Raw genomic sequence first — 16,060 nt, 5'->3', positions numbered from 1 at the left:
GTATGGAATCTATCATCCAAAACATCTAAAAATATCCAAAAGCATCAAAATATCTAAAATCCAAAATAAGCAGTAAAGGTACCCAAAATAAACTCAAAATGCATCAAGTATATACAAAGGGTATGCAAAGTAAGGTAGCTAGGAAAGTGGCCAAAATGTTCACCGGTCCTCTAATGATGCCACCGGCTACCTCCCCACACTTAAGATCAAGCATCGTCCTCGATGCTAATCCTGAGGATCAGGGATAGGTACATCGATAGGCTCTGGCTGTGGCTGTGGCACCGGCTGAGACTCCTGTGTCTGAGGTGGTGCCTCCATATGTGCTGGCTCATCCGCATGAATACCCTCAGTCTGTAAATCTGCATGCTCCTCCTCATGGGTCTCCTCATCGGAACCAGAAGACTCTGGTAGAGGGGGCAGCTCAAGGCCCTGGGCCACAAACATCTGGTCAATCCGATCCAGGCGACGCATGATCTGGTGTATTGTTACAGTGGCCTAACAGAGATGCTTATACAAGAAAGAAAGGACCTAAATATTTCAACACATCCAGTTAAGTAATCGTTCAAACTTTTGGCTGAGATTTGACTAAGAAACTTCTTGCTTCATCTTCAGTAACTTCACTGTAAAGTTAAACCAAATAACAAGTTATTGAAGAAGAAACATTGAATTTTAAATGGTCCAACCAAGAAAAAGATAAAAAAAATCACAAAACCTGTCTGCAGCTTCTGATTTGGGGATCAAGGTGATTCCTTTAGAAGAAAGAGAATCACAGAAATCATGAAGGCTCTTCTCTTGACAGAAACTCCAAATATCACGAAGGAAATTGTTGAACTGTTTCGGTTCCTTCACAAAGAAAAAAGTTATCAGTGACTTCAAATACAACCAAGAGGAATAATAGAGGAATAAAAATTGGTTAGACATGGAAAGTCATGACTTGGCTCTATGGTGCAAAAGCGAGGGAGATGGATTACCTGCTCATTGATACATCCCTTGCGGAGCGCAGCTAAACATTCCAATGCTTTCAAATTGTTATCACCTTCGTGGGAATCCTCTATGAGATCATGAATTTTATTTTTCATAGCATCGATTGCTTTTACAACCCAATCTGGATTATCTCTGCGCGCAAACATGGCTTCAAAATCTTGTACAGGAGTCAGATCTCCAATGTTGTCGACTTCAACATTTGACTTATCTTCAATGAGATTCGAAGCCAGAGCAGGTATTTCTCCTTTACTATTTTCCTCACCGGAACCATATCTTTCCTCTCTCAATAAACGCCTTGACTTTTTATGCTGTAAGACAGTTCAATTCAAACATGAAAGATATACAATGTTCGTATAATGTAAAAGAAGTTTGATATTTTGTATAAACTAGGCACAAAAACGTCTTACCCTCGGATTTTCCTTTAGTTCAAAAGACTGACGAAATTTTTCTATCACAGATTTGTTTTGTTGAAGGAGCTCATCATCAGGTTCTGTGATTTTCTTGAGTGTATCATCAAGAGGGGGTACTGCAGCATCCGCATGCTTTGACTTGAGCTCAAGATAGCGATAAAATCGCTGAAAAGATATATGAACATTCGTATGTTAGCTTTATCCCAAGGTTACCTTTCATTTTTGGAGGTGCATATGCTAAATTTGAAATCTCTATTGTACCCTTCAAGTTATCATAATGCTAACTTTTACACAATGGGGGGTAATACGTGATTGGCTTAGATAAGAAAGATAGCAAGGACAAAGCATAATCGAAAAATTCGGAAAATACAAATTCACAGCCCACAAGCAACAAACATTAGATAAAGAAATCTCATGTCATGAATATCAAAATCATAATCTTCTTTAAAAAAATAAATAAGAAAAAAAAAATAGAGGGAAAGAATGAAACACAGGAGATAAACTAGAAAACATAAGTGAGGGAATTCATGCCTCTAGGACTGGATTTGGTGTAAAATCAGGTAGCAGAACTTCCTCTTTTCCTTGTGGTGCAAGATCAAGCATTTTTACCAAGTTAGCCGCGGCCTCTAGCTGTTGTTCATTTGGCTGTATCGGTGCAGGGAAATTACTGAAAGAAGGGAATTGAAACTCTCGCACATCCTCAGCAAAAGGTAGTGCATTGAAGTATAACGAATCAGGCTGCACAGCATGACCATGCAACGGAATTATTTCAAAACAAATCCAGAAATCATGTCAGTGGAAGTAGACCAATTAAAAAATAAATTAAAACAAAATAAAAAGAGACGGAAAAACGCACAATATTTTCCTTATCAGATAGATTGGGCGTCAGGACCCCAATGACGACATTCGCTTGTCCATGTCTCCAAACACAACGTAGTATTGCCACTTTATTCATTTCCTTCATAGCCCTTACTAGCGAAGAAAGTGCAAGTGTGGCTTTTGTATTTCCTGTTTCAGCTATGAAGACATTGACATCTTTCATGTATTGATGTCTTTATCGGATGGTTTAGGAGAAAAGAAAAGAAACAGAAGAAACAGAGTAAGAAAATCTCCATCGTCAAATTCAAATCAAATAAAGCATATACAATTTTACCTCAATACATTGGATGAATCAGTAAATCCTAAAAGCTTCAGACCTTTTTCTGGTTTGAACTTAACAGCATCCCACTCAGCTTGGGATATGGGAACTATTTGAGGCCCATATCGATAACCTTTAATTCTTTGATCTGGCGGGACAACTTTATCAGGTTCTTGAGAACTCTTGTACTCATAATCCACTTTGACTTCATGTGTAGCAAATTTATCGGTTGAAGCAGCCTTATCGGAAAATTTCTTGAGAGTTGGAAACTTTTCTTCTGCTGTTTTCTTGTATACCAAAACCTGTTCAAAACTTAAGCATTCAATAATCATGTACATAAAAAGTTTGTAAGTGGCATAGGAACATTAATCACCAAAGTAATGAGATAATGAAAAAAAACATGTCAAGAACGTAATCTTTATCTGCATTGATGGGCACGGCCAATAGGGCTATGAATATCTCACCTTAATCTTCAGTTTTGGGCTTAATTCAAGATCCCCTTTAAAGATTGTGGATGGAGTTATGTTTCGGGTTCTAAGAGCACCAAGCAAAGAAACTGGATTCTCCACATATGTTGACCTTGCAGACGTTTCTGTTGAAAAAATACGCAACAGTTGATCGTTTTCGTCCATTATTTTCTTGTTTGCATCTTGACTAAGCTTTCCTCTCAGAATTATACTTTCCATCCTCATACCATGGACGGTCATTTGTTTAGCAATGGTGGTCACTTGTTCCTCTTTTGTTCCTTCAAATGGCTCTTTTATTGGACATTGTGCATTTGTAATAAGACATAGACGCTTCTTTCCCTTGTTAGTTTCTCCAAACTTTTTTATCAGCATATCCATGCCAACAATAATAGCATCAAGAACTAACATCACAGTCAAGGTATTCAAAACCACAATATGGCAGTTAATCACTCAAAATCCACAATTTGAAATGAATGAACTTCCAAAGTAATACTACAGCTGATATCGCTTCAATTTTATTAACAGAACCAGAATAGAGCTCAGGAAAAGATAAACTGAGTATATACCAATGTTTGGAGGTGGGGTTGAACAAATCAATAACAAGGCACAAGTGGTGCAGAATATTACACAGGACAAATCAGGAAAAATTTTACCATCTAAAGTCAAATAGTATGAATGTTTTAGTAACGGTCAAAATGTTAGAGCATAAAATTCTTTCATTAAATATATAAATAAATAATTAAAGCTTCCAAAGTATAGAATCATGAACATCAAGGATACAATCACCATGTGTAGCTCCTCGAGGCAGTTGCTGTAGAGCCTCAACGATATCTCCCTCCACAACTTTAATATTTTTCAAAACCACAACATGTTGATACCCTCCAACTTCTTCCGTAAGTTCGTTATCAGTATCTGGGAAATTTCGACATAAACATGGGTGAGGAAGGCCTTTGAATCTCTTCATGGAAAGAAAAAAATGAATTATCAAATCAAAGAAACGATTTGAAGGAAACTTCAATCAACCCATTTAATTGTAAGCATAATAGTAAAACTCCACGGGAAAAACAAACTCGGTACAGTGAATAAATCAGTGTGAAGATTCTACAAGAATGAGACTGAAACACAATAAACATTGCTACAAGATAATCAAATAAGAACCATGGACTTCTTAGTCTCCATTTTATCATCACAAATAACTAACATCTTTTGGTACAAGAAAACAATATCACCGTTCGATTCTTATTACCAACCCCAATTATGAGCAAAATACTGAATTGCTGTTATTGCTGCATTGCAATCTAGAACTTTATGCCACATGACATGATAATAAACACTAACTGAATGGTGATAATGGTGCATTGTAGGTTTGCATCATAAGGGTCAAAGAGAGCACCTTCTGTTCCAAATAAGACAACACCCACTTCATCATATTTGGTAAAGATCAGCTGCACACTCATCAAAAGAAGGGGAAAAAGGTCATTTTAATGTTATTTTCCAAGCCAAGAGTATAAAATTCTACTCTAAAATCCAACCAAGCATTTCATCAAACACTTGGAAGGCATAAAAGGAAAGGATAGTAAATCAACAACAAGAACAAAATCTAACAACAATTATTGCAAAGAATTAACAACAACAAATCAAAAGAAACACAATTATTATGATTTATCTTGAATTGAATTGAAAGAGAAAGGAAGGAACAAAAGTAGATCTACAACAAAATACAAGAACAACATAAAGGAAATTACAACAAAAGAATAGAGGAAGATGAATGTAACAATAAGGAATTAAGAGGATAGAAGTAGAAGAAGATGAATTAAAATCTAGATCTAAGAACTAAACCTAATCTTAATCCTAATCCTAGAGAGAAGTGAGAGCTTCTCTCTCTAGAAACTAACTCTAACTACTAAACTAAGCTAAACTAAACTAATGGTTAAAAGTATGTTTATTCCTTTTCATTCCTTGGCTCTTATATGCAGTTTGGCGCCAAAGTTGGTTGCAGAAACCTTCCAAAATTGCCAGGCACGTGTTGCTTTAATGAGATCATGTGCGGACTGCGACGCGTGCGCACAAGGTACGTGTGCGCGTCCCTGGCCGATAGTGCAACGTGCGCGCGAGCGCCTTGTGCGCATGCGCGTGCTTGGCTGATTTCACTTCTTTGACTTTTTATGCTTCTCTCCACTTGTATGCTTCCTTCCTTGCTCCCTTTGATCCATGCCTAGCCTATTTCAATCCTGAAATTACTAGCAAACACATCAAGGCATCTTATGGAATCAAGGAGGAATTAGAATTCATCAAAATAAGGTTTAAAAAGCATGTTTTTACACTTGAGCACAAATACAGGAGAGATTACAAATCCATGCTAATTTATAGGCTAAGTGCGAGAAAAGGTCATCAAAACACTCTAAATTCAACACAAGATAAACCCTAAAAATGGGGTTTATCAACCTCCCCACACTTAAACCTTAGCATGTCCTCATGCTAAAATAAGAAGGAACTAATGGGTATGACATTTATTAAATGCAACTAAACTACATGAGTCCTATCTAGATGCAACTACCTAAAGTAAATGCAAATGCTTGGTCCAAACAAATCAATTCCCAAGAGAACATGTGTAAGCACAAGAATTAGGGCAATAGGGATCAATCCCAAACCACAATTGTATTGAATTATCAAAAGAAGTTCAAGCTTGAAAGAATATAGATAATATGAGTGAACACATGTAATTGAACTTTTGAACCCTCACCGGATGTGTATTCGCTCCATTCACTCAAGTGTTTAAGGGTTACTTCACTCAATTCTCTTGTAATCATGCTTTCCAAAATTTGATTTTCTTCTAACAATCAACACCCATTCAATGCATGCATACATTTATCATGAGGTCTTTCATTGAGGTTGTAATGGGGCTAGGGTCAAGGTATGATCATTTATGGTTAAGTGGACTAGGACTTGAATCTTTGATTAGCTTAAACTTTCCCACCTAAGCTATGCAATGACCTATACAATTAAATTCTAACCTAACTACCCATTCTTCACTTTTTCTTTTACATACTCATGCATTCTATTTGATTCATAACACTTATGCATTGATTCCTTTTATTGAGCTTCACTTTAGGGCATTTTGTCCCCTTTGGTTGCTTTCTTTTCATTTTATTATTTCTTTTTCTTCTCTTTTTTTTATATTTCTTTTTTTCCTTTCATTTTATTTTTCTCTTCTTTTTTTTGTTTTTATACTTTGTACAAGGACATCAATTGCATAAGGCCTTATACATTCAATCAATACATGAATATATTCCCAATTCCTAAATATGGAAGTGTACTACCCTTTTTATCCCATCCAATGTTCCCAAGCCTTACCAACTTTGAATAATAAACACTCTCACTAGCCTAGACTAATCAAAGATCCAAGCAAGGGACTTTCATTGGTTTTCCGCCTTGGGCTTGTAATGTGCTAAAATGAGAACAAGTTAGTTAAGCATAAGCTCAAAATTGGCTAACAATGGAGAGTAAAAGGTAGGCTATATGGGTACGTGGGCTAATGAAATAATGGCCTCAATCATACAAATGCATGAATACAAGAAATAAATGGCTATATAGAATCAAGCAAATCAAGGATCACAATCATAGAAAGAGAACAATTGCACACAAGAATGGAAAATAAGTGGTTATAAAATGTAACCACATCAATAGGCTCAAGTCTCACAAGCTTGTGTTCTTAGCTCAATACATGCTTCACAAAGTATGAATTCAAGCAAGTTACACAAAAATATTTTTTTTCAATCAATTGGGCTGGTGCCCTTTAATTAAGTTTCTTAGAAAATCTCAATATTTGACTAAGCATTGTTGTGATTGAAAAGATTCAAAAATTCCTTAGTTTATGCTTTCCTTTTTCACTTAAAACCAATTTCTTATGCGAAAAGGGTGTAAGTTTTAATAATTCCAAACATGGTTTCTAATCACAACCACAAACTATAAAGAAAGATATGCAAACTAAAAAAAGGAAGATATGCAAAAGTGTATAAAGAAAAATCCAACTAAAAGTATGCAATCTATCATCCAAAACATCTAAAAATATCCAAAAGCATCAAAATATCTAAAATATCAAGTATATACAAAATGAGATAACTAGGCAGCATAACTAAAGTGTTCATCGGTCTCCTAAAGGTGCCACCGGCTACCTCCCCACACTTAAGATCAAGCATCATCCTCGATGCTAATCCTGAGGATCAGGGATAGGTACACCGACAAGCTCTGACTCTGGCTGCAGAACCGGTTGAGGCTGTGTCTCCTGTGTCTGGGGCGGTATCTCCGTGTGAACCGGAATGTCCTCATGAACCTCTTCAGCATGTAAATCTGCATGCTCCTCCTCATGGGTCTCCTCATCTGAACCGGAAGACTCAGGTAGAGGGGATAGCTCAAGGCCCTGGGCCACAAACATCTGGTCAATCCGATCCAGGCGACGCATGATCTGGCGCTTGCTGTGCTCCATGTACCAGAAAAGACGCTGAACTAGTAAGTAAATCGGCTGAGGTGTGGCTGGTGGTGGCATAGGAAGTGCTGTGGCTGAGGTAGATGCTCCTGCAGGGGCTGATGATGAAGAGGGTCCAGCTCCCTCAACTGCTGCTCTGGCTCGAGATCAGCGGCGAGAGGCAGGCTTCTCGTGCACCCAGGATCCCCATGGAATAGTAACTGGCTCCTTCTGAGGGAGCGGTGGAGGTGGTGATACATCATCCTGGTGCCACGGAACTCCGGCTCGCTGAATCATCTGAGTGACCATGACTGGAAAAGGAAAGAGACCTCGGATGTGGGCTCTCCACATGAACTGCCTGATCAGCTGGGGGTAATAAACCTCCTTCCCCTCCATCACACAGCTGATCAAGATCAACATAGCAACTGGGATCTCTGTGAAGTGAGTCATAGGCATGACATAATGAGCGAAGATCTGCTGCCAAGTCTTGGCCTCTCGGCTCAGATAACTAAAGTGTATCCCCTTGGGTGCCGTGTTATCGGCATCCATAACCCAAGGAGCATCCGGGTTGGCTACCACTGCTCTCAATGCCTCAAAATCAAAAGTCATGCAATGAAGGTCTATCTTGGCCTGCATGAATGCATCAGTGTCACTGGTCTTAGGCCAGCAAGTAAGGGCATCCTCAATGGCCTGCTCGGTGATAGGTACTTCAATCCCCCTAACAAGTACCGAGTCAAGGGTATGGCGGAAGAAATTGCAGTAGAACTCCTGCACCCAAGATCGGTTCACGCGGCTCAATTCCCTATCCAGAAAAGCCAAACCCATCCGGTCAATACGCTGGTGGATGATGTCGGTCAAATCCGATGGAATAACCAGCTTCTTCTAAGTATTCAGATTCTTTGAATTGTAGCTTGGGAATCTGAGTTCACAATAGAGATTGGGAAATTTGACCGTATCCTGAGCCGGTAGTAATTGGTTTGCTTTATCTATGTCATTCAGAGGGTTCTGAGCATAGGCAAGCAGTGAGGCAAAGTTGGGGTCTGGTGTTTTCTTCCTCTTTTTGGAAGATGATGCTGTTCCTTTCCCTTTATCCCACATCCTGAAAAATAGAATAGAATATAGGCAATTAAGCACTTAGCACGAAGCAAGTAAAACATGTTCAGGATGTAAAATAGATGGCATGCAAACATGATGTGAATTAAACTTGAAACATGGACAGCAAGTAAAAACAGAAAACATAGCCATAAACCAAGAATTCAATGTTTTAAACAATTGCACAATTCTTAAGGAATAGGCATGTTCATCATCATGACTTAAAAGAATGGTTAAAAGGTTAAAATGCAAGTGAAAGTGAAGTTGGTAAGTAAAGAAGTCAGTGAGTTAGAAAAGTGGAGTTAGAAATTAGTAGTATGATGAGAGATGAACCGTTCAAGCATACAAATCATGTTCACAAGCATGAGGGTATGGACCTAACAGAAGTCGCTTTCACAAGAATTGGTGCTGTGAACTTTAGAAAGTAAATGTGTAGCTATGAACAAGTAGAAATTGAATTTGGAAGAAAGAAGAAGTTGCACATAGAAGTACACCAACACTTGATTTCATTAGGCCAATGCCGAACCCAGGAGTCAAATAGAAACGGAAATTAGCCCAATATGAACTTGGTGTGCAGTAAGCAAAGGTTTAGAAAGTGTATATGCCAAGTTCAATTTGTCAGTAGAAATTAGAAGGGAAAATAGTTCCTTGAAAATTGGGCAGCATTCCGGCTTAAAATTGGACGTTCCCGGATGGCAACATAGCACAACTAGCATGATTACAATATCAATTAATTACAGCGGTAATAAGATAGCATCCAGGCAACAAAGATTGCATACAGAGAAACTCAAAATTAGCACTCATCAGATAAGTGATCAAACAGAATATGAACACAAACGGAGCACTTATCAGGCCTAGAATCCTCTATCCAGTCCTAGCTACCTAACCGCAATTATTTCTAACTAATCCTGACATGCAACATTTCAATTTTTAACCAACTAACAGAAAACCAACAGAAATGAAAGATTGATAGAAAGCAGAATTAGGGCAGGAACCTGGGAGCTGGGCAGAATCAAAAATGAAAAAGGGAATTAGAGTCGGAGCGGAAGCAATCAGGATCAGTAAGTCGCGCCACCGTGGATGGTGGCGGTAATGGCAGGGCGGCCGCTGTGGTGGCGTTCGGAAGAGTGAGAGGGGAAGCTGGCTATGGTGAAAGGAGGAAAGTGAGAGGAGAATGTGAGATGGAGGAGGTGAGGGAGAGAGAGGGCTGGCCGTGTGGTAGCCGGTGGAGCGGAGGTTGCAGAAAGGAGAGAGGAAGAAGAAGACGGTGAAAAGGAGAGGAAGAAAGAGTGCGCGACTGCGCAATGCTCATCGCGCATTAGGTTATCATCTTTTTGAATCGACGCGCGCGCACACCTTGCGCGTCCGCGTGCATTGATGAAACTAAGGACCTATGCGTGCGCGTGCAACGCGCTCAAGCGTGGATGATCAAAATAGGTAAAAACGCGTGCGCGTACCGTGCGCACACGCGTGTGAGGAGTTGGGCTGGAGGCTTAAGGTTGGCCCAGATTAGGCCTAACTCTCTGGAAAATGGCCTGGAGGTTGCGCTACTAGACCTGCGCGCACGCAGCATGTGCGCGTCCGCGTATATTGGCAGCTTATCAAAGGGCGCGCAAGCTCGATAAATTATCGGCTCATCACAACACCAAACTTAAATTGTTGCTAGTCCCCAAGCAACTGAAAACAAAGTAGGATAAAAAGAAGAGAATATACAATGAATCCCACAATATCAATGAAACTTAGTCCTAATTAGATGAGCGGGGCTTGTAGCTTTTTGCTTCTGAACAGTTTTGGCATCTCACTTTTTTCTTTGAAATTCAGAATGATTGGCATCTATAGGAACTTAGAATTTTAGATAGTGTTATTGATTCTCCTAGTTCAGTACGTTGATTCTTGAACACAGCTACTTTATGAGTCTTGGTCGTGGCCCTAAGCACTTTGTTTTCCAATATTACCATCGGATACATAAATGCCACAGACACAAAACTGGGTGAACCTTTTCAGATTGTGACTCAGCTTTGCTAAAGTCCCCAGTTAGAGGTGTCCAGAGCTCTTAAGCACACTCTTTTTGCTTTGGATCACGACTTTAACCACTTAGTCTCAAGCTTTTCACTTGGACATGCATGCCACAAGCACATGGTTAGGGACAGCTTGATTTAGCCGCTTAGGCCTAGATTTTATTTCCTTGGGCCCTCCTATCCATTAATGCTCAAAGCCTTGGATCCTTTTTACCCTTGCCTTTTGGTTTAAAGGGCTATTGGCTTTTTCTGCTTGCTTTTTCTTTTTCTTTCTCTTTCTTTTTTTTTTGCCAATTTTTTTCACTGCTTTTTCTTGCTTCAAGAACCAATTTCATGATTTTTCAGATTATCAATAACATTTCTCTTTATTCATCATTCTTTCTAGAGCTAACAACTTTAACATTCATAAACAACAAGATAAAAAATATGCACTGTTCAAGCATTCATTCAGAGAACAAAACGTATTGCCACCACATCAAAATAATTAAACTAGTTTCAAGATAAAATTTGAAATCCAAGTATTTCTTGTTCTTTTGTAATTAAGCATATTTTTTATGTAAGAGGGGTGAGGGATTCATGGATTTATTCATAGCTTTGAGACATAGACTCTAGACACTAATGATCATGTAGTGAAGACACAAACATAGATAGAACATACAGCATAAAGATCGAAAACAAAAAAAATAAATAGACAAGGAGATTAAGGAATGAGTCCACCTTAATGTGGGTGACGACTTCCTCTTGAAGGTCCAATGGTGCTCTTGAGCTCCTCTATGTCTCTTCATTGCCTTTGTTGCTCCATCCCTAGTGATTTTGGTGCTCATATCCTTAGTTGCTCCCAATAGTTGTGTGGAGTAAGATGTATCCCTTGAGGTATCTCAGAGATTTCTTGATGAGGGAATTCTTCATGCTCTTGTTGAGGTCCATGAGTGGGCTCTCTTGATACGCAGTCAAATGCTCTACCACTGAGTTATGGACCCTTGAGATGAATCTCTCCATCTCCCATGACTCAGAGGTAGAAGCAATTGCCTTCCCTTTCCTCTTTCTAGAGGTTTTTCCGGCCTTAGGTGCCATAAATGGTTATGGAAAAACAAAAAGCAATGCTTTTACCACACCAAACTTAAAATATTTTCTTGTCCTCGAGCAACAGAAGAAGGAAAGATGTAGAAGAAGAAGAAAATGGAGGAGATGGAGGGTGTATAAAGTTCGGCCAAGAGGGGAAGAAGGTGTTTGTGATGTGTGAAAAGGAAGGAGTGGAAGGGTGTATTTAGAGAAGAGATATGGATGTGATTGGTGAAGGGTATTTGGAAAAGAGTGTTGTAGAAAGGTGCGAAGAGGAGAGAGAGTGAGTTAAGGTTGGTGGGGATCCTGTGGGGTCCACAGATCCTGAGGGGTCGAGGAATTCTTCATCCCTGCTCTAATTGGGCGTTCACAATGCCTTAGAGTGCAATTCTGGTGTTTAAACGCCATTCTGCTGCCCTGTTTTGGCGTTTAAACGCCAGCTTTCCTTCTTGTTCTAGCGTCTAAACGCGAGTTTGTTGCCCTATTTTGGCATTTACACGCAAGTCTGGTGCCCTATTCTGGCATTTAAACACCCAGAAAGGTGCCAGATTGGGCGTTTAAACGCCCATTTTGCTACCCTTACTGGTGTTTAAACGGCAGTAAGTCCTTCCTCTAGGGTGTGCTATTTTCAATGCTGTTTTTGATTTTTTCTTTATTTTTTTTGTAATTATCTTTGTGACTTCACATAATGATCAACCAAAAAGGAAAACAAAATAATATAGATAAAATTAGAATAAAATTGGGTTGCCTCCCAATAAGCGCTTCTTTAATGTCAATAGTTTGACAGTGAGCTCTCATGGAGCCTCACAAATGATCAGAGTATGGTTGAGATCTCTCAACACCAAACTTAGAGTTTGGTTGTGGCCTTCCAACACCAAACTTAGAGTTTGAATGTAGGGGCTCTGTTTGACTCTGTATTGGGAGAAGCTCTTCATGCTTACTCTCTATAGTTACAGATGGAGAACCTTGAGTCTTTAATACAAGGCATTCTTCATTCACATGAAGGATCAACTCTCCTCTGTCAATGTCAATCAAAACTCTTGCTGTGGCTAGGAAGGGTCTTCCAAGGATGATGGATTCATCCTTATCCCTCCTAGTGTCTAGGATTATGAAATCAGCAGGGAAGTAAAGGCCTTCAACCTTTACTAGCACGTCATCTACTAGTCCATAAGCCTTTTTCATAGATTTATCTGCCATCTCCAATGAGAATTTGGCAGCCTGTACCTCATAGATTCCCAATCTCTCCATTACAGAGAGTGGCATCATGTTTATCCCTGACCCCAGGTGACACAGAGCTTTTTCAAAGGTCATGGTGCCTATGGTACAGGGAATTAAGAATTTACCATGATCCTGTTTCTTTTGAGGTAAATTTTGTTGAACCAATGTATTCAGTCCATTGGTGACCAAGGGAGGTTCTTCCTCCCAAGTCTCATTACCAAACAGCTTGGCATTCAGCTTCATGATTGCTCCTAAATATTGGGTGACTTGCCCTTCAACAATGTCTTCATCCTCTTCAGAAGATGAATAGTTATCAGAGCTCATGAATGGCAAGAGGAGGTCCAGGGGAATCTCTATGGTCTCTGTATGAGCCTCAGATTCCTTTGGTTCCTTATTAGGGGATTCCGTACTGACCATTGGACGTTCCCTGAGGTCTTTCTCATTGGGATTCACGTCCTCCTCCTCCTCTAAGGTTTCGGCCATGTTGATTATATCAATGGCCTTGCACTCTCCTTTGGGATTCTCTTCTGTATTGCTTGGGAGAGTGCTAGGAGGAGTTTCAGTAACCCTTTTACTCTACTGGCCCACTTGTGCCTCCAAGTTTCTAATGGAGGATCTTGTTTTAGTCATTAAACTAAGAGTGGCCTTAGATAGATCAGAGACTATGTTTGCTAAGCTAGAAGAATTCTGCTCTGAATGCTATGTCTGTTGCAGAGATGATGATGGGAAAGGTTTGCTATTGCTAAACCTGTTTCTTCCACCATTGTTATTATTGAAGCCTTTTCTATTGATCCTTCCATGAAAAATTTGGATGATTTTTCCATGAAGGGTTATAGGTATTGCCAAAGGCTTCACCCATATAATTCACCTCTGCCATTGCAGGGTTCTCAGGATCATAAGCTTCTTCTTCAGAAGATGCTTCTTTAGTACTATTGGATGCATTTCGCAATCCATTCAGACTCTAAGAGATCATATTGGCTTGTTGGGTTAATATTTATTCTGAGCCAGTATGGTATTCAGAGTATCAATTTCAAGAACTCCCTTCTTTTGAGGCGTCCCATTACTCACAGGATTCCTCTCAGAGGTATACATGAACTGGTTATTTGCAACCATTTCAATAAGTTCCTGAGCTTCTGCAGGCATTTTCTTTAGATGAATGGATCCACCTGCAGAGTGGTCCAGTGACATCTTCGAAAATTTAGACAGACCATCATAGAATATTATCTAATGTGGTCCATTCTGAAAGCATGTTAGAGGGACACTTTTTGGTCAGCTGCTTGTATCTTTCCCAAGCTTCATAGAGGGATTCACCTTCTTTCTATCTGAAGGTTTGAACATCCACTCTATGCTTGCTCAGATTTTGAGGAGGAAAGAACTTGGCTAAGAAAGTCGTGACCAGCTTATCCCAAGAGTCCAGGCTATCTCTAGGTTGTGAGTCCAACCATGTTCTAGCTCTGTCTCTCACAGCAAAAGGGAAAAGCATAAGCTTGTAGACTTCAGGGTCAACTCCATTGGTCTTAACAGTATCACAGATCTGCAAGAACTCAGTTAAGAACTGATAAAGGTCTTTTGATGGAAGTCCATGAAACTTGCAATTATATTGCAGTAGAGAAACTAATTAAGGCTTTAGCTCAAAATTATTTGCTCCTATGGCAGGGATTGAGATGTTTCTTCCATAAAAGTTGGAAGTTGGTGTAGTAAAATCACCAAGCATCTTCCTTGCATTGTTGTTTGGTTCGGCCATAATTGTTTCTTTTGCTGCCTCCTTTTCAAAAATTTCAGTGAGGTCCTCTTCAGAGTTTTGTGCTTTAGCTGCTCTTAGCTTCCTTTTCAGAGTCTTTTCAGGTTCAGGATTAGCTTCAACAAATATGCCTTTATCTTTGTTCCTGCTCATATGAAAAAGAAAAAAACAAAGAAAATATGGAATCCTCTATGTCACAGTATAGAGATCCCTTGAGATGTCAAAGGAAAACAAGAATGGAAGGATGAAATAAGTAAGAAAGAATTCGAACATTCAAAGAGAGATGGAGTTCGAATTGACAATGGAGGAGGAATCTTAGTGTTTAAAAAGATAAGAGAGGGGGAGAATTTTCGAAAATAAAAAAAAGAATAAAATTTAAAATAAAATTTTGAAAAATTGGTTGTGGTTTTGAAAAAGATAAGAAATAGTAAAACAAACAAAAAGTCAATTAGTTAGTTAAAAAAGACTTGAAAATCAATTTTGAAAAGATAAGAAGTTAGAAAAGATTTTGAAATTGATTTTGAAAAAGATATGATTTGAAAAAGATATGTTTGAAAAGATATTATTGAAAAGGATTTGAAAAGGAAATTAAAAAGATTTGATTTTTTTTAAAAAAAAATATATGTTTGAAAAGATATGATTTTGAAAAAGATATGATTGAAAATATTTGATTTGAAAAAGATTTGATTTTGAAAAAAATATGATGATTTGAAAACAAAATTCCTCTCCTTGTGTCATCATGGCGTTAAACGCCCAGGTGCTGCATGTTTTGGGCGTTTAACGCCCAATTGCTGCATGGTTTGGGCGTTTAAACACCCAGCCAGGTACCCTGGCTGGCGTTTAAACACCAGTTTTCCTTCCTTACTGGGCATTTAAACGCCCAACCAGGTACCTTGGCTGGCGTTTAAACGCCAGTTTTCCTTCTTCACTGGGCGTTTTTGAACGCCCAGCTTTTTTCTTTAAATCCTCTGCTTTATGTTCTTGGATCTTCATTTTGCTATATCCTTTATTCAAGAAGATATATTTTCAATTTTAAAAAACAACAAAATAAGTCAAAACATATAATTCTTGGATCAAAACACAAGATATATGCAAGAACATTATGAGCGTCACGATGAACACTAAGAACAATCTTGAAGATCAAGATGAACATCAAGAACTCAGTTTTCTTAATGAAAGAAAATATGGAGGACACCAAACTTAGAACTTTCTCATGTTTGGGCCATATGAATGCAAGAGCGCATATGTAGAACATCATGCGGTGCAAATCAATAAATCATGAAGATCAAACAAGGCAATTCATCAAGAACGACTTGAAGATCATCAAGAACACAATGCATGTGTTTCGAAAATTGCAAGACAATTAAAATCATGCAATTGACACCAAACTTAAAATTTGGCCTTAGATTCAAACAAGAACCATGAAATATTTTTGATTTTTTATGATTTCATGAATTTTTTGGGT

General features: G+C 38.8%; 1 protein-coding gene across 1 annotated transcript; it reads right to left on the bottom strand.

Moving 5' to 3' along the window:
- Window positions 1–477: 477 nt before the first annotated feature.
- LOC107458813 (ATP-dependent DNA helicase 2 subunit KU80) lies at window positions 478–4,479 on the bottom strand. The gene is made up of 10 exons (XM_016077019.3): window positions 4,393–4,479; window positions 3,780–3,911; window positions 2,997–3,400; window positions 2,548–2,834; window positions 2,251–2,446; window positions 1,926–2,132; window positions 1,392–1,559; window positions 972–1,292; window positions 713–843; window positions 478–620 (listed from the first exon to the last, which is right to left on the bottom strand). The coding sequence occupies exons 1-10, from the start codon at window positions 4,454–4,456 to the stop codon at window positions 563–565; spliced, it is 1,968 nt and encodes a 655-aa protein (XP_015932505.1). The 5' UTR covers window positions 4,457–4,479; the 3' UTR covers window positions 478–562.
- Between the last annotated feature and the right edge of the window lie 11,581 nt (window positions 4,480–16,060).

The sequence above is a fragment of the Arachis duranensis genome, chromosome 7 (assembly GCF_000817695.3).
Source record: "Arachis duranensis cultivar V14167 chromosome 7, aradu.V14167.gnm2.J7QH, whole genome shotgun sequence".
Lineage (NCBI taxonomy): Eukaryota > Viridiplantae > Streptophyta > Magnoliopsida > Fabales > Fabaceae > Arachis > Arachis duranensis.
This window is presented reverse-complemented; position numbering and strand designations above follow the sequence as displayed.